Below are 23,300 nucleotides of genomic sequence, written 5' to 3' on the forward strand. Positions count from 1 at the left end.
CGTCTTGCGAGCAGGGTTTTTTTATCCGACCGACCGGACCTAACCGCCGGCGCCTGGTTCCGGCTAACCGGTCCGGTTTGACCGGTTACCGGTAAAAACCGGTCAAACTCAAATTTGAATTCAAAACCCGCAGTTATACCGGTTTCGAACGGCTAACCGGCCGGTTAGACCGGTTTACCGGTCCGGTTTGACCGGTTACCGGTCGGTTTGACTGGTAACCCGCTAAATTCAATTTTTTTTTCTTTTTTTGTTTAAATTCAAATATCCGCAAAGTATACTAAATGAATGTTTGTATAACATGTTTTAGCCTAAATGAACTCTCCAACCCTTTTTTTACTACTTTTACATTATATTTGTATACTTTTGTATGCACGTTTTTTTTGTTTAACTTTAAATGCTCGCAAAGTATACTAAATGAACGAATATTTGAAAAAATTTGACATCATTAAATTCGTCGCAACTTGAAGTATTTTTAAGATTTTTTGGGGATTTTTCCATTTTTTAGAATTCAAATTTAAAATTTGAATTTGGACCGGTTTAAAACCGGCCGGAACCGGAACCGGTCCGGGCCGGTTAGACCGGTAACCGCGGTAACCGGACCGGTTCCGGCCGGTTTGGTGAACCCTGCTTGCGAGTGTTTGTTTGTTGGCGGTTGGGGGGGTGAGCCTGGTTGCGCTTGCGCGCCCTGAACCGTGTAGCGACGGCTGAATTGAAAGATTATTTTGCCTTCGGGAGATGGGGAGAGTACAGAGGTCTACTACAGGGTAATCTGACGGGCAGTTGCACGGAGGCCGTTTTCAGCCGATTAATTAGCTCTCCCTGTAGGAATATCACGCGTGTATATTACAAAAAAAAATCCATGGTTCTAGTTTATACGTTATTCCTGTCCATGAACCAAAACTACAAGAGTAGAAGATCAGTGACTCAATGTGCTAGAGATGAGGAACAGTCGAGTCAGCTTTGCGCCTGAGACGAACGGTCAAGTAGATGCACCGGACCAATGAGAATAAACAATTGCACGGAGGATTGGAACAGGGAGACAGCGGGCGGTCAACTTGGTGCTCCTTACCCCGAATCTCAATTCTCACCATTGCATCAGCAACCCAAAGCTGATCAGACAGTCTGACAGAGTCGCCCAGTCTCTCTCAGTCTCACCAGCCAGCCTTAGACTGTCTCCAACAGTCAGAAGGCAAACACGAGACTCATTAGGTCGCGCACACAAAGACCCAAAACTCGTCATCTCCAACAGCTCAGCCCCAAATCCCACCTCCCTGCAAGTGTCGCCCGTCATCCAGTCATGGGCCCACCTTACCTGTCGTTTGCAGTGGCTGCGCCCATTTGGGTTGAGGAGAGAGACCTATATTTGCCTCTCCTCTCACCTTGGACCCAAAATGCCTAGCCTATTTGGGTGCTCCGTTGGAGAGCATTTCTAGTACCCAAACCACTATTCAAGACCTCAATTTGGGTTTGGGTCAAGCTGTTGGAGATAGTGTTAGAGTTTAAAACCCCCCGCGCGGCGTCGCAGAGCATCGCTGCTACTTACTAGGCAGGGGCGGGCCCACATGTATTCATGGGTATTCAGCTGAATACCCATTATTTTAGGAAGAAAATTTTGTATACATACTATATACCATGCATATATATGAAATAAGCAAAATAGACCGGCCTAAATCGATACCTGGACCAAGTTTCCCGTCCCCAAGCCCCAGCCCAGCCCATCATCGTGGCTCCTGTCCCCACTGGCCCACTCGGCCACTCCCCTCCGGCCTCCGCAAGTCCGCGGAGGCACAGACCGTAGAGCGGCAGAGGCGTGCGAAGCCGGGAACACGAGAGAGGACCGACTCGGCGGGCGGCGGCGCGACGGACAGCCGGCTGTCCCCAACCCCAACGCCCGTCGGTCCCGGGCTCCCACCTCATGAGGGCTGCGGCCTGCAGGGCTGCGGGACACGACCACGCGGGGGGATCTGCCGCCAGCAGCTTGGCGACTGGCTGGCTGAGGCACTGTCGCGCTGGGCGGTGGCGAGCAGCCGCGCATGGCACACCGGCACGGTGGCACAGCCGCACAGGCCACGGGGGCCAGGGCAGCAGCCAGCCAGCTGAGGAATACTGAGGTATAATTTGCTAATTGGCCTTCTGTTTCAGCGTGTTTGTGTGATGCAGGTGCAGTAGTGAGTAATAACTATAAAGATTAAAACATAGTCCTCTTTTTAGTTCAGATGTTGCCACTCCAATATAATGATATGTTGATTATTTAGTTGGTATTTTATTACTGTGTCATGAATAATTGTGTTACCATTTGATTTTTGGGTCATGAATCCGTAAGCTAGTATGTTAAAAAAAATTATACCATAGGAAATTTTGAATACCCATACTTCAAATCCTGAGCCCGTCCCTGTTACTAGGCGAGATGATCTTAAGCGCCCGCGGGGGTGGGTGCCGACCATGACCTCCCGGAAACTGGACAAGAATGCGTGCGCGGCTAGTGCCCGCCGTCGGCCACCACCGCCACGCAAACTTGTGGCCTTGCGTCGTGCGCGCGACGGGGGCGGAAAGCTTGGCGAGCGCCGCGTCAGATCTAGGGTTGAAAATGGGACGGGAAAATCCCGTCCCGACCGGCTCCGTTTACCGTTTAAACCGACCGTAAACCGTTTCCGCGAAAAAATGGGAAAATGGGAAAACAAAACGGGAAAACGGGCGGGAACGGGAACGGGAACGGTTGGGGTGTTTTCCCGACCGTTTTCACGGTTCCCGTTTTCAGCCGGGAAAATTTCCGCGGGAATTCCCGTATTTGTCGTAGTCGGCTGTGTTACCTGTGTTGGAAACGTAAATTGTTGTTTGCATGTGTTCCAACGTGAATTGTGAATTCGTGATTCACTTTACCTGTGTTTCTTAGTTATACGAGTCTTGTTTTCATGTTATTTATGCATAGTTGTAATTATTTTATCGAGTTAAATGTTTGAAGTGGTTGTATGTATTTTCCCGTTTTGAGTTATCGATTCCCGATCGTAATCGACATGCTCCCGACCGATTGATTCCGTTCCCGATATCCCGTAATACCGATTTTGTTTTTCCGTCCGATTTTTCCGTTCCCGTTTCCGTTCCCGACCAAAAAATACAGTTGCGGGAACGGTTGAGGGGTTTTCCCAACCGTTCCCGACCGTTTTCATCCATAGTAAGATCTGATCCGGTTGGGGTGGGGGGGGGGGGGGGGGGGGGGGTTGCGCCGCGCACCCGCGTGCTGCTGCCGTGCGGAGGATGCCCCTGCCCGCCGGCCACTACTACGGGGGCGCGCGTTGGTGGCCTGGTAGAGGAATGATCGAGTCCACTGACGCCTATCGCACTCGCGGCCCGGCAGGCAAATGCAAATCTTTCCGCCGCCTTCGGGGCCACGCCCATCATTTCGGCTGCCTGTAAAAGGTTGAAATGATCACCCGCCCCGGCGATCTCTGAGATCATGCACATCGCCACCTCCATAATCGACTACCAAACCGGCTCGGAACTGAGTGTGCCAATCTGATGCTGTGCGGTCTGGCTTCTGTGCACATGCTGGTGGCTACTGCTGGTGTGCCCTGCCCAACTGGGGCACAAGTGCACTAGCGAGGTTGTCCACTGCCGATCGATGTACGACGGCGGGCAAGGTAAGTGGTGTGGCGAGTGAGTGAGTGAGTGACAGCACCGTGGTTTGGTTTGTCGAGAGCTCCACTTGCATGCAGCGTTGGTGCCGTCTATCCTGCTCGCACTCGCACTTGCCAGTTGCCGTGCCACCCCCTGGACCGTGGAAGCACGGAGCGGGGGCACAAGGCATGATCAGATCGTGACAAGATATTTTTGGGCCTGATTTTTTCTGATGTCCATATCGATCCCAGGCGAGGCGGTGTGACAGCATCTTACTGTTTGGAGCAGAAAATAAAAAAAAAAACGTGATGTGCATTTGGGTGGCCGCGGACGTAACCATGTTGCATGACGCAGGGATCAGTGAGGTGATCCGTCAGCATCCCGAACTTAAGTCTGATCGACACTGCTGTCAAAACAAGCGAAGGCGTGAGTCCACTCTCAACTCCTCTAGGCGTTAGGTTGTTAGGTAGGGGAGGAGGGGTAGGCTAAGGCAGCATGATGTGGCGGCAAAAGGCGACCAGTACCGGCCGTCGTACACGAGCGCACATTTGAAACGGCGCCAGTTGCTGCCAAACTGTTGCCGATTGATCGCCCGGTCCGAACCAAATGCGCTTGCGATTGGAGGGGTTTCCTTCTAAAACTTTCCTCCCCGAGATGGAGGCTCGATCGGAGCGTGCTGCTGTTGGGGATTCTCTGATGCCGTCGCCGTCGCCGCGAGTGTGCGTCGTCAGTGCGTGCAATGGACACTGAGTCCGGTGCGCGATTGTTGTCGTCGCGTTGCCCCCCGATCTAACTTCACTCCAAGCCAGTCATCATTGTTTAAAGGGAGGGAAAATGTGAGGATCTTTGAGTTTTTCCACGAAGGATCTTTGAGTTGGCCAAATTGTTTTGTTCGGCACAGCCGTGCGTCAGTGCGTGCAGGTAATGAAATACAGTAGGAAAGGAGACGAAAGAGGTTGGTGGAGTAATCAACTACTGGCACTGCGAAATTAGCAAACCAGGGAGCGGTGGTCGGTGGAGGAGTGCGTCGGCGCCGGGGCGGTTAATCCGCGGCCGTGTCATGCCTTGCCAGATCGGTCTGAGACTACTACTCTCAGTGCGCCACGCCTCCACCCTCACTATCTCCCGCGTGCGCCGGCCGACCTCGGCCCAGGCCGCGAATCCCGCCACGGCGCGGCCGCCGCCGCACCACCTGGGCTATGGGCGCCGGCCGGTTGCCCACGGCCGATCGATCGGCCGGGAGCTAGCGCACGGCTGCCAACGCGACGCCATCGTTTTGGTGGGAACTAGCGTGCGTGTCCATCCATCCCCGGCGCGGCGGCGCACGTCCCACTCTATCTGACAGCGACCGGGCTAATTGGCGTGCGGCCATGGGCGTCGCAGGATTAACGACGCGACAGGAAAAATTCATCACCGCACCCTAATGCGTCTGACCGCCGCGCCTTTCGGCCAGAGGCTAGTTTAGTCGCATCCGCGCGCACTAGTGCTAGTGCGTTGAAATGTTTACTAGAGTAGCTAGGCTGTTGGTAAATTTCTCGTATGGCCAGAGACGGCCGGCCGGCGTTGACTCAACGCCTACGACTTACGGGTAGGGTTGGTAAAGGGCCCAACATTTTGAACTAGAAAATCTAAGGATCGGGCCCTAAAAGGGCCGGGCTCTAAACATATGTATTTTTGAACTAAAAATTTTAAAGGCTTTATTGGGCTGTGAAGAGGCCATTAGGGCCATGACCCATTACCACCCCTGCTTACGGGATTCTCCACGATCCGGTGGGCGGGGCCGAGTCCGAGTGTTGCTGGAGTCGCGATCAAATCTGGTAGTGGCAGGCTTGTCTTGTTGCCTGTCCTGCGTTTTCATGGCGTTGCTGGCTTCCCGGCATGGTCTGGCTGGCTACATGCGACTTCGAGCTGCTCCAAGTCAATCGAGTCCATTCTACTCCACTCTACTCGCGTCCGGCCAAGAACAGTGGTTTTGGACTTGACCACAAGTGTAGTATTTGGTAATGGCTGACCGGTTGAACTGAAACGTCTCGACTCGTATTCAAGACCGTCTCGAGTTCGGCCGTTCCGTTCGTCGCTGCTCGCATGACCGGTTGACCACAAGTGTAGTGTTTGGTAATGGGTTGTTGAATGGGAACAGGTTCCTTTGGTCAATGCGGCCCCGCCCGGCCCAGGTAGCTCGGTCCAAGCACTTTCATGGGCTTGTTTTTCAGACCACAGTTGAACAGGCGGCCTTGTTGTGGTGTGGTCAGTGCGTGTTTGATTCGTTCGCTCCAAAATGGACAAGAAATACGTGTTTAATCCGTCAGAAAAAAAATGTACACGGAGTATATATTATCATGCGACTACTAATTAGGCACACAGCACTTCATCAGGTTGCGGGCCACACGCCCACACCCATTTTCCTCTGCGTTGGAGGCTTGGAGCTGACAACTGCGAGGCATACTTCATCTAGTACAACTTAAAACATCCCCAGCATGCTATCCTTACAGATAAATCAGTGCTTTTCGAGGTATCAACGCAAAGGATGGTGCACTAGCTGGGGCAAAATGTGCGCGTCATGATTTGATGATACAGGATACGTGTCTAAGAGACTAGATGCTCGTTTTCTAGCAATTCCAAAAGAAGAAATGATGATCGGAAGAAGAATCTCCTCTTTTTAATGATGGCATTCGGAAAAGAAGAAAAGAAATTAAAGTTTGCGTTTCCTTTCAACGCATTCTCACTGGCGAACGCCGAAGCCTGTTGTTGTTCACCGCCTGTCGGCCGTTTAGTTACCAAAAATTTTCAACTCCCCTTTAAACACATATATGAAGCACTAAATATAATTAAATAACAAAACTAATTACACAGTTTGGATGTACACGACGAGACGAATCTTTTAAACCTAATTAGTGCATGATTAGCCATAAGTGCTACAGTAACCCACATGTGCTAATGATACGGTCAAAGGCCTCAAAAGATTCATCTCGTGATTTCCAAGTGAGTTCTGAAATTAGTTTTTTAATTAGTGTCCGAAAAGCTCTCCCGACATCTAGTCAAACTATTGAGGTGACATACAAAAAAATTTTTTGTAACTAAACGGCTTGGCGACCGTCAGACTAACCATTGTGGTGAGGAATATCAAAACGCAGGAGAGGACAACGACAATCCAAGGCAGGCAGCACAAGGAATGTTTCGTCTCAACATCGTCGCCAGCCGAACCGAAAGTTTTCTCCTTCCTTTTTTCTTATTATCTATACAGAACACCTACAAGAAGAACCTGATTCTCGGCCCACGATCCCTGCACCGATCAGCCAAGAACCGGAGAAAAGAGGGGAAAGGGTTCGCACGAATGGAGACGGTTTATTCCCTCGCCGTCGCCCCTCAGGCGATCGTGCAGGCGTTGGGATTCTCCTCGCTGAAGATGGTGGTGAGCCTGTTGGCGTCGGTGGCGATGCGGTAGATGCCCTCGCGCACCGGCGTCGGGTAGTAGCTCCGGTACTCCCCGGAGAAGTACTCGTGCCGCCGCGGCGTCGCCTCCCACCTCGGCAGCGGCGACGGCGTGTACCGGAGCAGGTAACCCTGCCCCTGCGCGGGCGCCGGCACCGGCGCCGGCGCCGGCGCCGCGCCGTGAGGCCCCTGCTGACCCTTCGCGTCCCCGCTGTCGTCGCGCGGGCCCTGCGCCTGGTCGTGCTCCTCCTCCTGCTGCTGCTGCTGCGGTTGCTCCTGTTGCTGCGGAGGGGGAGGCTCGGGGCCGAACCGGACGCGGCCGGACTGCTTCTTCTTGCCTCGTTTCGGGCCCTTCGGCGGCTTCGGCTCGGCCGGTGGCGGCGCGTCTTGCGTTTGCGACGGCGGCTCGGCCTCGGCGGGTTGCTCCGGTGGTGGCGCTTGCGGTTGGGGTTCCGGCGCGTCGTCGTGGTGCTGCTCCGGCTCGTGTTGTGGCGGCGTTTGGGGTTGCTGGGGCGGCTCCGGTGAGCACTGCTGCTGCTGCTGCTGCGACGGCGGAGACGGTGGGATCACGTAGATGGAGTTGTTGCTGGCGAAGGTCACTGTGCGCGCCACCGGCCGCATGTAGTGGATTTCTGTGGGCGGGTAGGCCAGGGCGTAGTCCAGCCTCTCCTTCCTCCATCTGTCGCGCCCTGCACGTGACCAACCCGTAATTTGTCAGGACTCGGAAACTTTGGGACATACTCCCTCCAAATCATTTTATTTGACGTTAGGACACAAAACTTTAGTTCATTTTCTATACACTTTCTTGTCTGAAACGTCAAATATAACGATTCGGAGGTAGTAATTTACGGTTGGTTGGACATGCCCGACAAAAGGCAGAGATAATTTAACACTAGCTACAAGCATACAACTCAATTATTTTTTTTACCTTTTTTTTAAAAATTAGAAGACGAGCTAGCTCAATTACAGTGACCAAACGTTTGATCAGAAGCAGCGGGGACTCGATAATATGGTGCTGTTGACAAACCCCCAAAAAAAGCAGCAGCAGCAGCAGCTATGGAGCGAGTGTATAAAGCACTAAGCAGTAAGCACTGAACGCAGAACGTGGCAGCAGTTTGCTCATAGCGGTGACCCTGAACCATGCAAATCTACATTCTAGCATTGCACCCTTGATTACGAGAACGAGAAGCCGAGAACTACCAGCTATTAGAACCGAAGCACAAACAAAAACAAGTGAAGCAGAGAGAGCTCTGTACGCACCGTTACATTTTCCTAGCGCTTTGGACACGATCTTGTCCAAGGGAGGATAGCAACCCATGTCTCAACTTCCCTTCCCTCCCCTACCTCGCCGGGTGTTGGTGGTGGTGGTGGTGCCGTTGGCGCGCGTGTGCCCGTGCGCGTTCGCGTTCGCGTCCGGGATACATGCTAGCTCCTCCACTTCGCGGCGACGGAGTGGAAGGGGACGGGCCTTATAGGAGGAGCCGAGGAGGCCACACCTGTTGGGCTGGTGCTGCCGTGGTGCCGCGGCGAGGAAAGAAGGAATCCAACAACAATGATCGGGTACCTAAAAACAAGCTCCTTTTTCCCTCGGCGGAAGGCATCGGCGCAAGCTCAGGACAAGTAAAAGGGATGGTCCTCGTTTCCGTGGACACGAGTTTGAGCGAACAAGTGGTGGCCGAATATATTCCTGCGGAAAACGCCGCCCCTTCGGAGGGAAGGACGGTGACCGCATGGCCTGCATTTGTCATGCGCAGCGGCGCAAGGTCCCGCTGAGCTTGCATCTTGCAGAAATAGACATGGGCTGTTACGCTACCTGCCTTCCGTCTCGAACTCTCGATGAGTCTTACCGTGCAATTTTGCTTCAGCCGCTTAATGTGGCAAGATGAGCTGACTTTTGAAACTAAACAAAGAAACATGGACAAGTAATGAACCAACGCCATAAGTAGAAGCAGGAGTAAAAACTTATTTTACAAAATTATGCAATCGAGCTGATGCCAGTGTAGACTGTAGAATAATGGAACTGGGGCTTGATCCCTGAATGTGATACACAGAAATCAGTGACTTGGTAACTTCATAACTAAGAAAAACATCTAATGCGGAATTGAAATGGCCACTAGAAAGCTAACGACTTATTATATTTTTCTACCCAAATATTGGAATAGATGTACAAAAGGTAAATCCCGCATTCCAGTTGTTCACAACCAATTAATCCATATGTTTCATTTATCAATACTATATATATATCCTTCGAACACCCCCTATGCTAATGCCCCACCACTAATCCTCCAAAGTGCAGGTAGCTTAATCCTGCATAAGGCAGGATTTCAGCTTGCCAAATAAAAGATCTCTAATTTCCTCATCTCCATGTTACTCACGACAAAATGGACTTGTTCAGGACGTAGTTGATTGCAACGCTTTTATTGTTCTCCTCCGCCATGTGGCAGTTTCTGGCTCAAAGCTAAGCTCCCAGGTAGGCCAGTAGTGAAGGTCCTGTTTCAGAGTAAGTACACGAGGCTTTCCATTCAAATGGACGGTCCTTACCCTAACAAATTCACCATCTTCCAGGCCCTGACGAAAAGAATGACTCAGCCATATTAATTCAAATGGATGATGAAGGACCAAAGCAAAGCCTAAACATAATATACTGCAATATAGTGATAACCAAACAAGACAAGACAGGAAAATCACAAAGGATGCTTCTATTTGCTACTTGATGTATTACTCGTACCTTCACCACCTGTATAAAGGTTTCCAGATCTGGAGTTGGCTGCCCATTAATTTCAATGATCCACTGGAGAGCATAGAGACCATATCTATGTACTGGACTTCCGTGACACCATCTGCATAAAATCATTGGCCCTCACTGTTCATTCCCAGTCATATCTAAATGTGCTATTGCTGAGAGTCTAACATCTAAACAATTATGTAAACAATAGATTCTGTCCAACCAGTTCACATTAATCATGGAGAAACGTGCAATATGAAGCATGCTGATTAGTTTTCAGCGGCTTCTTAAATGTCGTCACTTTACTTTTATCCAAATGATAGATAGACTTGTTTAGCACGCTACCACATTACGACATGGCATTCACTCACAACTCTTCTAAGCTCCTCTTTTCTTCAGGTTCACATAACAGAACTGGAGCCCCCTACATGCTAAACTTGATGAGCGCTCAGCACCAATGTTTTAACAAATTCTAATGTTAGATACTAGTGAACAGAATGATGGCTAATCCAAAACTTCAGTAGCTAAATTCTCTCAGATTCAAATATTAAGTCAAAGATAAGCTTATAGATTTTGCATACACAAGTTTGTAAGGAAACCTCACCTCGCCACATAAACTCCATGACCTTCTTCTGGCAAAAAGCCAAGTGCACGCACTGCTGAATGAGGATCCTGGATAATGCATCCACACCAATTAACCATTCGGGTTGTACCATTGCCATCTCTTACATCAGTTCCAACAATTAGGTCAATTTCTTTTCCCTGCAAAAATGTTGATAGAGTTACAATCTATACTGCTGATTTGGTTTGCATTCGTTTATTGTCAAAAATGTTCATTTATGTTGCGTCGTCCTAACCTGACGGAATATTGTCATGTTCAGCACTCCATCTGACCCAATGGATTGGTCTAACTCTTGGCAAGCCTTCTCAATGTCAAGGAAGCATGTAATTGGCTCCTTGTTGATAGCAAGAATCATATCTCCCTGCTCTAGAAGATTTTCAGCTTTCGATCCAGCCAAACAACCTTTCACCCGCAAGACCTGTCTACGGACAGGATCCTTCTTCGCAAGGGCCTGAAAGCAAAATCACAATGGAATATCAAAAGTTTGATGTGCGCGAAAACTTCTCTATTTGCAGGTAACACGGGAAAAAAGGGACCATACACCAAATTTGAAAATTACTTGAGTTCCTCACTAACAGATAGATGCAGCTGAACTAGTAATAAAGAGTAGACTGATAATCAAAAAAATATCTGGTAAAAGCATGTGTGGTTGTTTTGGGCTATGAGACTCAGAAGATATTAGGTAACAAAAATATAACCATATTTGCAGATCAATAAGAATACAGAATATTCCTGCAAAAAAAAAGAATACAGAATATTAAAACTTTAAAAGAAAGACAGATCAGAATACCTGCACCCAGTTATCACTCAATCCATAACTTCTCGCCTTGGACAGCAAAGTTGGATAAAGTTCTACCTCCAAGAGCCTGACAAATGGCATTGGCCTCTTCATTCCATTGATAAGTCGAAAAGGTCCTCGAGTACCAGAGATAATCTTCTCAAGTACTTGACTTATTGCATATATCGGTATGCCTCTAACAAACTGATGGTCCTCTGAACTGCTGCAACCATATTTCAGCTGGAGAAAACGAGTGTCAGTCATACACCTGTTAGTAGTAGTAGTTCTAAGCATATAGAACAATGAGTAAACAACCAGTTACAGCAGGGGCCTCCCTTGCTGTGTTTCCCTCAAAAAAAAAAGAAAGAAAGTAAACAACCAGTTTTTCAGCGTTCACTAGGTGTTAATTACTACTCCGTAAGTTTGTAGAACAATTAGTAAATCAACTTTGCTTTTATTAGATGTACATTAGGTAAGACTTGTAATGGCTGTTAATTACTAATAAAGTCCATACAGTAAGACTGAGTAGAAGTGGCTGGTACATTAACAAAGTCAACCTAGTAGTCCATATAAGGTTACTGTTACTGCCCATTTACTTGATGTTATAGATATCACGCGGCTAACCTTGCGTGTAATCCGCCGTTTTGTTCTTTTCTTTATTCGTTTGAGTATATGTCCCTGGGAGCATGCCAGCACCATTACTTAAGAAACAGGAAAAGTGAAGAACACGACCAAACCAACCTGGGTAGAAAAGCTTGCCCATAATGCTTGAACTCTTCCTTGCTCATCAGTCAAGATGCCCGAAAATGAGCTACCAAAATCTAAACAAAAAGTTTGCAATATAGTCAACCTGGAAAATTTAAACATGATCCAACGCCGTGAAAGTTGTATAGGAAGTACCAGTATCGAGTTCAATGACCTCCATATTTATTGCACGGTATCGTGGGCAATCAGCTGACCCAATATTAACAGCTGTGCAAGGATTAGTTATGATTGATTTCCTTGATGTGGCTTGTAAGCTTCTACTTAGCCCAACTAGATAGACAGAATCTCCTCGTCGCAAAGCAGGTTCTACACAGAAAACAGAAGGGGTTTTAAACAAATGAAAACGGACCATTTTGTGGAAAAGGCATGCTGACTGGAAAATGAAAACTTCAGTGACTATGTACTCTTTTTTAATGGTAAAACATAATTAAGCTTGACACTGATAAATAAAAGCAAGCTGACTGGAAAACAAAAGGTTCTGTGACTATCTACTCTCCATCTAAGGGTATGACATGATTAAGCTCAGCATTAATTCAATAAAGTGAAATGAAGCACAAGCCAGTTTTTTTCAAATAGTATCGGAAAAACATGGATACACTCTAAAAGAAACAAACCTGGTAGAAGCTTAGCAGCCCGGACAACAGATGCTCCAGCTCCTAGTGCAGAAGGATCATAAGCCACCAGTGCGAAGTTGTGAACAGGATGCAGGAAAACAACCTGACAAACAACATATATATATTACATAAAAGAACATTTAATTGAAATTTTGTATGCCTTAGTTTTTATAATTGAGAAAACAGCAAACTAATACCTCCCCTGGTATTTCAATGGGATATGCAGCAAATGAGAGCATTATATCTGAGATAGATACAGCAACTGTATTTCTATCAACAGCTACCAGACCGAGACAGTCAGAATGATGTATTACAACCCCAGTTCCAAAGAAATGTTGAGAGTGCACTCCATCAAGCATGCAAACTGGTGGCACATGCACCTGAAAAGATACATAAGGTTTTGAGCAACAGGCACAAAAACTACTAGTCAAGTCAAAAACCAAACAATAAAGGGTGCTTAAATTGCAAGGAGGTTCAATAATTAGTAGGAATACAAAATTTAATGCTCCCAAAGCACTGGAAAATAATGAGGCGAGGGAAAAAGAGATCATATAGAAAATAGCCCAACAGTCAGCAGTGAGGAAAAGCGACAGGTTTCTTACTGGTAGTTCACGGAGGAAAAACAAAAGAGAAGCTCTTATTTTGTCTCAAATATTGTCAATCCAACCAAAACAAGCACACTCCATTGTTGAAAAGTTCATGGCTATAATGTGCATGTTCCATTAAAATGTATGCATTGCTCACCTCAAACATTACAAGGGCTGGTTCGATTACTTGTTCTGCCAATGAAGCATTACTTGATATTGTTCGAGCAAGGTCAGAGCCTTCACCATTGGAAGGATGCCTCAAAAGATCACCTTTTACATCCTCTAGGTCTCCATAAGATGGTAAAGTTCCCTCAGCAGCAATCTCCTCATCCACACGTCGCCTTTTTTTCTCAACAAGAGAATCTTCGCTAGAGTGAGATCCATCTACGACAATCTCATCATCAGTTTGCATCTTGATGCATCCATCTGCCAAATTCTCAGAATCATACTGGCACTTGAGATCCATAGGACTAGATTCGGATAAAGACGGAACAGAGTTCGAGTTTGTGTCCACATGATTAGCATGGTGAGCTGAAGCTAAAAATGGAGATTCCGATGCTATAGCTGGTTTTGCAGTCCACAAGCCAGTCGCATCATTCCGAGTATATAACTGAGGTGGCGCGTACCATTCATGCTGATCAATTGTCACCAGTACAGACTGTTCACATAAATAAAAACGATTAGTTTACTAAGAAAGACAAAATCAAATTTGTACTAGGATGATAAGGAATTGTTTATTGTGATAAACCTGCTATTCAAGAATCTTACCTTGTTCCGGTGACGATCAGTGTATCTTACATATTCTAGAGGCACTCGTGATCCCCTAGCCAATTTTGAAAGAACTGCAATAAGATCATCTAAATTTGCAATATCCTCTCCTGCAAGTTTTTTGATAATTGCATGGCGTGGAACAGATGCTCGAGAGAGCATGTACCTGCATTGCAATGTGTTAGATAGGTTGAACAAATGGCCAGTTTGCTTTGATATAAATCATATACATTAGAAAAGATATCGGTTAGCAAACTGAAGGTGAAACTGTGAGGGTAAATAATGAAGACCAAGGAACAATAAAGCATTTATTGCTGTTTAAACCTCAAAAAGATTATGATCAGTTGCTGGTTGGGAACCTGTAGGAGTTCAAATGCAACCTATACAAGGATAGCAGATCAACATTTGACAAACTATCACATATGAACATCTTCAAAGATCCAGGCTTAAAAAATGGCTATTTGTCAATTGCCAGTTTGCCACGATACTCCTCAGTCCATTTTTAACTACAAGGCAGTTCAAACATCCTAATTCCAAAGGATTTGTTACATTACTATAAATGAAAGGCTGCAATTACAGCAAATAAGTCATACTTTCAAGGAATGGAACACAGGTGTGTTACAGTTGGATTTCTTACCCTGCTTCCGCAACATATACGAGACCACATTTGAATCGGAAGTTTCTAGCCTGAAACAACATGGAAGCATGATTAGCAACGTTTTGAAAGTTTAACAAACACTACATAATGGTTTTCAAAGCAAGGTATTCGGCTTCTCAGTGAGAGTACTCAAGCAACCACATAAGATCCCTCCCTCATATAATGCTAGTACCTCCTGTAGATGCTTAAAATCATTGCATTATCTACTAGCTTAAAATCATAAGCATGCATAAGTACAAGTACAGAATTGATGCCTCATCAAGTAGTGATACTATACAACTAACACCTTACCATCCTACATAAGAAATACTGAAATAGTAATTTTCATTTGTAAACATTTCCCCAACTGTTTGAGTTAACTTATATAATGGTGATTTCATACTATACCAAAAAAATGCTATTTCAAAACAAGTGGAACAGTTGTCCTTGGCCATATTTTCAGGTTCTTTAATAAGGGTAGGAGATATGAAGGTTCAATCATAATTTACCTGCTGATATGAAAGTGGATGGATGACAGCACCACTAACTTCCAAGAAATGATTTGGAGTTATTGAGTGCAAATCCTCAACCTGCAGAGCTCAGGTGGTAAAGCTTAAAGGGTTCCAAAAACATGGGATGCTGACTAAAATATACGAAAGGTATAGGTGGCAATGAGAAGACAACATATGGTCCCGATAGGTGTAATATAGATATTACTATGAAAGTTTAGATACGATGTCAAAATTGCCAAATACCTGCAACTTTACTGTTAAAGGAACTCCGCCTCTTTCTATCTCCAAATCAATCTTCCTGCCAACACTATCATCAAGTAAAGTCTCCAGTCTAAGAAACTGTGTTACAACCTGCAAATAGTTAAAAAAAATGTTTAAACAGCATCCTAGAGCCAAAAATAAAATATATGCGCTATAGCAAATGAAATCAGCATCAAAACATATTCTTGTTTCCATTTTAGCTTGTGCAAAAAAGTATTCTTTTGTGTTTATCATCATAGGATTCTAAGGAGACATAGCTATATGCCCCTAGCTCATTTATTGTTTGCTACATTTTCAAAAACTTAGCTCCTTGGTTATTGCCAACATGGGTAGTTAAGGAGACAAACTAACTTAAAGAACTGAGCTTTGTGCGTTTTCTTAATATCCAAGCACAAGTCCAAAATGACAAACAAAAAAGAAAGGAGGGAGTAGTTAAGAGTAACAGTAGCAGTAATTAGTTGCAAATATAAAATCAATGAAGTCACAGGATATCAGGAAATGGTATGGTTGACATTGATAATGATGATATCTCAAATGATATGTGTTGGCACTTTAAAAATTCAATTCAGAAAGAATCTGATTGGCCCTAACAAACATCTTAGATTCCTTGGAATATTACACATTCACACGCACAAAATCTTACCCGTGGGCCATGATTTATTCGAAAGTAAATAAACAGTTGGTCATATGCACAATAGGTGAAAGCCTATCTTTTCTTTACTTAAAAAAAGAAGCCTTTCGTCATATAAGATTACCCGTAGAATGACATCGCACTGATAGTTGTACCATAAATTTGGCAATTTTCAGACATTTTAAACGTGGACAATTTTTTTCTAAACTGATGGTCCATAGCATAAATTTATCTGAACATAGCCTGCTATATTAACTTCAACTACTTGAACAAGATATTCAGAAAACTGGGCATAAAAATTGTATGCTACTTTATTAATGTCTTCACTCCTCAGTACTTAACAGACAAATATGGTGGATTATCAAATATCATAGTTCGGCTAGGCGCTCGCCTAGGCGCGCCTAGGCGCGATTACTAGGTAGTCGGAGGGTGTCCGCCTCGCCTATGGGGGTAGGCGGACCCCTAGGCGGCGGCAGCTCGTCGGCAGCGCCGGTGGGGGTGGAGGAGCGCCTGGCAGAGGTCGCCGGTGGGGGAGGAGCTGCCGGCGGCGGCGGGCGCTCGCGCAGGCTTGTGCGGGCGGCTGTTGGCGCGGGCGCGAGCAGTGGAGGGCGCGGGCGGCGGAGGGCGCGGGCGCATGCGCGGGCGGCGGCGGGCGCAGGGGCGGGCGCTGGTGCGTGCGCGAGCAAGGGGTGGGAGGAGGAAGGGATAAGGTGGATAAGATGGGCTGGGCCATTGTTATGGTGGATAGGGTGGGCTGGGCTGTTTTTATGGGCCTTTCTTCTCTTTTCTCCCTATTCCATGACCATTGATCTTCTATTTTTTCTTTTCTTTCAAGTACTTAAGTATGTATTAATAAATTAAAACATGTATTGATCATCGCCTAGAAAACCGCCTAGGAACGCCTAGGCGCGATTAATCCCGACTAGGCGCTAGGCTAAGGGTCACCGCCTAGAATCCGCCTAGCGCCTAGCTGAACTATGTCAAATATATCTAACAATTAAAAGCAGTACTCACCTCCTCATTGATGCGAACTAGAACATCACCAGGTTCCAAATGTTTATGAGCAGGGCCTTCAGGCACCTGCATGGACACAGCCTTCCAGTTTCAGAAGTCGCAAGGTATAGTGGCATAATACAATATGTAGCGCAATAATTGGTATGATAAAAACATGCTTAGAACTGTAACCATCAGAAATTACCACTGAATCAACAACCAGCATTCCAGTCTCGCCTGCTGGAGAAACTACACGCACCATCTGTAGAGAAAGCAAGTTGCAGTTCTTAAGCATAGAACATGGAGGTTCAAATTTGAATATATTCTCATCAGACAAGGGATTGACACTCTTTGAAAGTTGTTGGACAACTAAAAACAGCAATCACAAATCACCAAATCAATTGGTGAGCAACAAATGAAGAATATACCTGCTCTGTTTCATTGCGGAGGCCAAGACGTCGGGTTTCTTCAAATCCTTTGTGTTGAAAGGTCGCCTTTAAAGCAACAGAAAAAAAAAAAGAACAGGAATACTATGAGGCCCAAGAATCGCAGTAAAAGAAAACAAACAGTAACAACGGTGAAGAGAAATTGAACATGTCAAAAATATATGAAGTGCTGCAACGTTAAATGCATGAATATTTGAGAGAAACTGAACACATCATATGATAAAACAGTGGGGTCAGCATACACACCTGGAGTGTACCGCGTGGAATATAAACGGATTCTGGCTTGGTACCAAATCCATCCCAACTATCGCGTATCAAATTCAGTGCTCTAACAACCTGGAAGTAGTTTAGAGCATAATTTAAAACAAAAAATGCCACCACAAAGAAAATACCTTACATGGTAATGATGTCCTGTCTTTATGATCGTATATTTTAGTAATTTCTAACTTCCATACGCTCTTTCCACCTCTATGCTACCTAGTTTTTTCCGAAGGAAACCCATTGCACAGTAAAAATGCATTACTAAAAGGTAGCGATGCATTATAATCAAAATATATTACTAAAGAAAATGCTTCACATTTGCTATCGCTTGAAAGATTGGAAGAAAATTTCCAGTTAGCCAACTAATCCAGTTTGTCATTAGTCTGATTACATATGGCTGCTTCTGTAGAGGCCTCACATTACTAATCTAGTTTGTGCCATGTCATCTCGCTTAAAGGTAAGACTCAAATATTACTTACTGCAAGCCTTCCAATTTCTGTGCAAATTCTACTAAACTCAACGATTTTGGAACGTCTAATATAGCATGACATGATATTGTACATTATAAACAGCTTACACGTTCTAATGGAAGGAAGAAGGCAGAAGCACTGGAAGATTTGCTTCCAGCATTCAGGGCAACAGCCCTTCCTTGGCAATCAACAACAGGGGAGCCACTAGAGCCACCTTTAGTACCAGATGCGGCCTGATGAAACAAATGATTCATTAATTTATAAGCACCAGCAACATGAAAAGAAAATCAACTGACTATTCTATTAAGTCAATAGAAGATCAAAATCATTATAAGCAGGTTAATACGAACCATCTAAAGATGCATGCAACATCAACTAGCAACATGAAAAGAAAATCAACAGACTATTCTATTAAGTCAATAGAAGATCAAAATCATTATCAGGAGGCCAATACGAACTATCTTGCGATGCATGCAACATCAAGTAGCCAAAGAAAGTTACCTGCATATAGAATGTATTGAAATCGTTGTATCCATCCCTGAGAAGAAATTAAAGCAAAGATAGAATATCAGCAGCAAGAGATATTATAATCATCCCACATATCATTTACAAGCTTCGAACACCCAGCAGCTCCAAATGGACGAAGAGATCAGAAATCAAGGAATCTACAGCATCCAGTTTGATACTTCAAAAAATAATGGTAAAATAACAGGACTTCAGGAATAAGATTATAAGAAACATTTCTTTCTACCCACATCTCTTCACCTCAGAGAGCAAAAAGAGGTATAACAAAAGCATAGAGGTGAACTAGCATTATTCCCTATTTTCTTTGTTGCCACCAAAATATAGTAACGAAAAAAATGGGAGTCAGGGAGTGTTAACTTCTGTCTATGTTGTCTCCTTTTTCTATGTACTATTGTACTGTGTGCGAAGGGATGACGTGATAAAATAAATAGTTATGAAAAGGAGATAGCCATGTAGAGATAAAAAGGCGTACTTCTTGTAGTAAGGCGCTTCTCTATCAAGTCGAGCAAGTGTTCCAGCCAAAATTGAAACCTGCATCCATTAAACATAATAAGGGAACCAGACAAATTTTGGCAGTAAGATCTCCATCCAGATCCTTGTAAAGAGTGAACCATGTCTAAGCCTGAAAATGTGCATCAGTGAACAACTTTCTGGTGCTACTAGGAGGTAAAAACCTACATCCAATCATCAGATTACTTTAGATTGTAGAAACATGTCAGAATTCCATTTTAAACAATTTATCCTAAGTCTTTCTTTCAGCTTGACATGCCAAATATTTTGTTCGCATGGTTCTTTCAGCAGAAGCTGATATTACATTTGCATGCCAACTTGTCAAATAAGCGTCTGGCTAAACAGTTAAACTACTTCATGGTGGAAAGGCCTTTCCATACTAGCATTAAAAGAAAGATGGAAAACAATTTTGCATCAGAATTCCATGTGTCATACATCTAACCGGTTTCTACACATTTGCAAGTCAGTCTAGCCAAGTGGGAAGGTCTAAAGTGTGCAGGCATCAAAGCATTAGCGGTCATTGCATGCATTGTCCTTTTTGCTCACATACTAAGCTCTCAGAACTATGTCATCACAGTCACAATGCAAAATAAGATGACTTAAACTAGTATGGAAAAAATGGGGTGGGTCACTCCGCATCTTTTTTCCTGATAAGAAGTACAAAGGCGTGCTTAGACTGACCACAGCGGATCGAGTAAATGGACGAGTAAAGGACGGAATCATACTGTAGCAAGCACTGTAGACAGAGTGGGAGGTGGGGTAGGGAATAGGGATGGGGGAGAGGATGCTCGATCCGCTGTGGTCAGTCTTATAGCTTACCAAACATTTCTCTTTACCGACGATTCTTTGAGGTGTTCCACGTAATAAAACTTTTTTCACAAAATCACTTCCACACAAAACTCTCAACCACAGGCTATGTTAAGGGAAATGGAATTTAATTATGATCTACCACATCATCGTTTGCAAAGCATTTGCAAAAGAAATTTAAGTGCATAAACTATTTCCCTAATTCTTTCATTGAAATGTCAACGCGTCGCAATCAAGGTTTAACTAAATCGGCTATCATGGAGTATACAATGGATGGGACCTTAGCTCCATAAGGTATTATTTCCCTAAATATTGCAAGCACAAAAGATTTGTTTCACAGAAAGTGGTAAGGCTTGATTGAGAGCAATTCAAAAGACATGGACCAGCTATGGGCTGTCTTGGATAACAAGGACATTTATGCACTATACTTTACAAGGTGGTACATAACAGACAGAGATTAAGATAAAATTCAGGGAACCTTTTCGCCGCTGTCATTTCCGACAACCCTGATTTCTAGCCCAACTGATGCCGCTTCAGGTGCCAGCGGAATCTCATCATACTTAAGAAACTTAACGGCACCTGGATCATAGCGAAAAAAACCAAAATCATGTACCTGTTTTGAGAGAAGAGGGGAAAATTTTGGATTAACATATGGCATTAGCATCGGGACAGCAAAATAAAACATAACAGAATGGAATCGAGCAGAATATACTCACAGGATCTCTGTACACGGGGTACACGGGGATCTCTTCCCTGTTCACGAACATGGCCTCCGCGACCACAGGCCCTGTCACCGCGAGCATCGCACCAAAAACAACAGTAAACAAATCATCCACAGGTCGCACGAGCGCACAGCGAGGGTACGCGAGAATGGGTGCTGCAGGTAGCCGTTCCTACCCGGCTTGACGACGTGGCGGTTGGTGAGGATGATGCCGCGGGACTTGTCGACGACGAACCCCGTGGCGTAGCTGGCGCCCGCCACCTCGGTGTCGAAGGCGCGCGGCGCGGTGGTGCGGAGGACGACGACGGAGGGCACGACGCGGGAGAGCGCGCGGCGCCAGTCCTCCGCCATGACCGACGACTCGATCTCCATCGCGAGCTCCCCGCCGGCGTCCTCCTTGGCGGGGCTCTCCATGGCCGGCCGCGATCTGGGGCTCCGGGTCCGGCTGGCTCGGCTCGGCTCGGGCGGGTCTCTCCGGCGGGCGCTAGGGTTTTGGGGCAGGGGCTAGAGTCCGATACGGAGGAGGATTTTTACCATCACGCGGGGGACGTGAATCTGGGGTGGCCGGCCCGGATGGGCGCGGTGAGCGTGAGATCAGCGGGAGTTGGGAGTGGAGCTGGTGGAGAATGCGGGAGTTGGGAGCGGCTGGCTGCGGCTGGCGTGCGATGCGATAGCCGATAGTAGCGGCCGGGGGGCACGAGATTTCGGAAGGGGAAGACCGCGACCAAATGTCACGCGCCCCGGTGGATGGTGCGCGTGGCCAAGAAGATATTTTGCCCCGAGAGAGAGAGAGAGTCGCGGGATTAGGCCCGATTCAATTAAGCAGGCCGTGGGCTCAAGGGCTGGTGGTCCAGCAGACTGTGGTAAGCATAATGGGCTGAAATGACTCTTGCTCGAATCAATTAAGCAGGCCGTGGGCTTGTTTGGAAACCACGAGCTCCAGGGGCTTTTTTCTTTTTTATATTTAAAAAAAATCAAAATTTCAAAAATATATGTCCGTTTTGAAAAATTTCAAAAATACCCCGTTCGCCCTATGGGAGGCGACAGGGGTCCTTTCGCCCAAACAACAGGCGACAGGACCCAAATGTAAACTTTTTTTTGGAATTTGCAAAGAGATCCCTAGCCGGGGGAGGGGGCCTGTCACCCCTCCAACGGGCGACAGGGCCTGTCGCCTCCCACCCTATATAAGCCCTAGCCGCCATTCCCTTCTCATTTGAGCCTAAAAATTCAGAAAAAAAAAGAGGGGTGAGGAGAAGAAAAGCGGCGAAGCTCTGCCGAATTCCGCACTTGTGATCTACCGGTAACTTCAGTATGAATCCGTTGATATTGTATAACAATTTAATTTAATTAGCGATTAGCTGAATTAGATTTGGTGCTTTAGAACACTCGTTTAGTATTACAATTTCAGTATTATTACAGACATGTTTTTAAATTAATTATGAATTAGAATAGAATTATGACAGTACCTTATTGATATTGCAGCATAAGACAATAGAATTATGACATTACCTATATTTTCACTCATCGATTTGGTATACGATAGGTGCATTATTGAAATCATTATTCGTCATTTGGCGCACCACACTATAGCGACAATGTCTTCGTCAGGATCAACCTACATTCCGTGGAGCAAGTATGAAGCCACCGTACCCGAAGGAATTGATGTGCCAATGTGCTTCTGCGGTTCGTTATGCAAGTTCATGCAATCTGAGGTTTTAGGATATGACTACGGCATGAGGTTCTTTATGTGTGAGAACTACGAATATGATCCACCTAAGCGATACGGCAAAGACCGGACCAAGATAGTAGGACAACAGACGCTATTTTTCTTTATGACCTAACATTGAGTTATGATTCTTAACTTTTGTTAGACAAAATCTCCTCCGCCTCTTTGTGATTTTATGCAGTGGTTCGACACCGTGCAGTCGTAGCAGGCAAAGGACTTTGTGGAACAACAAGCAAGGTGGGCTACAGAACATTGGCGCCGAATGAAGCACGAGGAATAGCAAGAGGAGAAGCGCAAGAAAGAGCAAGAAGAGATCCGCAAGAGGATGGAGGAGGTGGATCGTAAGGCGGCGGCGGAACGTGAAGCTGACAGGGAGAGAAAGCGAGAGAGGGCATGCCGTGCGAAGGAAGCCGGGCCCGAAGCAATTAGGAAGTGCAAATATCCTCGGTGCACTCAGTAGAGTAGTACCATGTAATCCCGGCATTTTACATTCCATAAGGCATGGTAGGTTTAGATGCAACAAGAAATTACCTTGCCGCGTGCACATGCCACTGCAATTAGTTGTTTATGTTTTCAGTTGAGAGCTTGACTCTGTGTGTTGTAACTTTTACCATTAATTTACAATTGTAGACGGGAATCTATGAAATCTTTGAACTTGTCCTTAATATTTCCGGAGCTTTTCATGTTACTAGAATACTAAGAAGCACACATTTAATTAATATAACGATAACAAATAAGAACTAAGAAATGCATTACATAATGTGAACCATCAAGTTTACATCATAATACAACGGTAATGAAACACACATCACACATGCAGTGGCATGGCAGAACCCGTTGCAAACTACGGTAAATAGATTCTGGACTAACCTAACATGCCTTAGGTAATTTAAA

The 23,300-nt window shown here is 45.7% G+C and overlaps 2 protein-coding genes across 4 annotated transcripts; both read right to left on the reverse strand.

The window, feature by feature from the left end:
* Window positions 1–6,774: 6,774 nt before the first annotated feature.
* LOC120650055 (basic salivary proline-rich protein 1-like) lies at window positions 6,775–8,695 on the reverse strand. 2 transcript variants are annotated; one of them, XM_039927022.1, is made up of 2 exons: window positions 8,308–8,695; window positions 6,775–7,736 (listed from the first exon to the last, which is right to left on the reverse strand). In XM_039927022.1, the coding sequence occupies exons 1-2, from the start codon at window positions 8,363–8,365 to the stop codon at window positions 6,982–6,984; spliced, it is 813 nt and encodes a 270-aa protein (XP_039782956.1). In that variant the 5' UTR covers window positions 8,366–8,695; the 3' UTR covers window positions 6,775–6,981. The 2 variants fall into 2 exon arrangements, with proteins under 2 accessions (XP_039782956.1, XP_039782965.1); XM_039927031.1 differs by lacking the exon at window positions 8,308–8,695 and adding an exon at window positions 7,891–8,301 and having other exon boundaries at window positions 6,775–7,787.
* Window positions 8,696–9,002: 307 nt separating this feature from the next.
* Window positions 9,003–21,403, reverse strand: LOC120650041 (protease Do-like 7). Of its 2 annotated transcripts, none has more exons than XM_039927001.1 (24): window positions 20,857–21,403; window positions 20,676–20,746; window positions 20,438–20,572; window positions 19,115–19,173; window positions 18,619–18,655; window positions 18,225–18,350; window positions 17,633–17,722; window positions 17,369–17,434; window positions 17,146–17,202; window positions 16,962–17,027; window positions 15,299–15,406; window positions 15,053–15,133; window positions 14,544–14,593; window positions 13,907–14,072; window positions 13,296–13,796; window positions 12,749–12,931; window positions 12,552–12,654; window positions 12,073–12,243; window positions 11,914–11,993; window positions 11,185–11,412; window positions 10,630–10,845; window positions 10,377–10,534; window positions 9,776–9,887; window positions 9,003–9,615 (listed from the first exon to the last, which is right to left on the reverse strand). In XM_039927001.1, the coding sequence occupies exons 1-24, from the start codon at window positions 21,092–21,094 to the stop codon at window positions 9,439–9,441; spliced, it is 3,279 nt and encodes a 1,092-aa protein (XP_039782935.1). In that variant the 5' UTR covers window positions 21,095–21,403; the 3' UTR covers window positions 9,003–9,438. The 2 variants fall into 2 exon arrangements, with proteins under 2 accessions (XP_039782935.1, XP_039782942.1); XM_039927008.1 differs by having other exon boundaries at window positions 20,438–20,538; window positions 20,857–20,926.
* Between the last annotated feature and the right edge of the window lie 1,897 nt (window positions 21,404–23,300).

The sequence above is a fragment of the Panicum virgatum genome, chromosome 1K (genome assembly GCF_016808335.1).
Source record: "Panicum virgatum strain AP13 chromosome 1K, P.virgatum_v5, whole genome shotgun sequence".
NCBI classification, from domain to species: Eukaryota; Viridiplantae; Streptophyta; class Magnoliopsida; order Poales; family Poaceae; genus Panicum; species Panicum virgatum.

Coding starts and splice junctions, on each gene's coding strand:
- LOC120650055 (XM_039927022.1), bottom strand. CDS start 8,365: ATGGGTTGCTATCCTCCCTTGGACAAGATCGTGTCCAAAGCGCTAGGA. Junction 7,737..8,307: donor AGCGCTAGGAAAATGTAACG/GTGCGTACAGAG, acceptor GGTCACGTGCAG/GGCGCGACAGATGGAGGAAG.
- LOC120650041 (XM_039927001.1), bottom strand. CDS start 21,094: ATGGAGAGCCCCGCCAAGGAGGACGCCGGCGGGGAGCTCGCGATGGAG. Junction 20,573..20,675: donor ACCCCGTGTACAGAGATCCT/GTGAGTATATTC, acceptor CTCTCAAAACAG/GTACATGATTTTGGTTTTTT. Junction 18,656..19,114: donor GAAGCGCCTTACTACAAGAA/GTACGCCTTTTT, acceptor ATTTCTTCTCAG/GGATGGATACAACGATTTCA.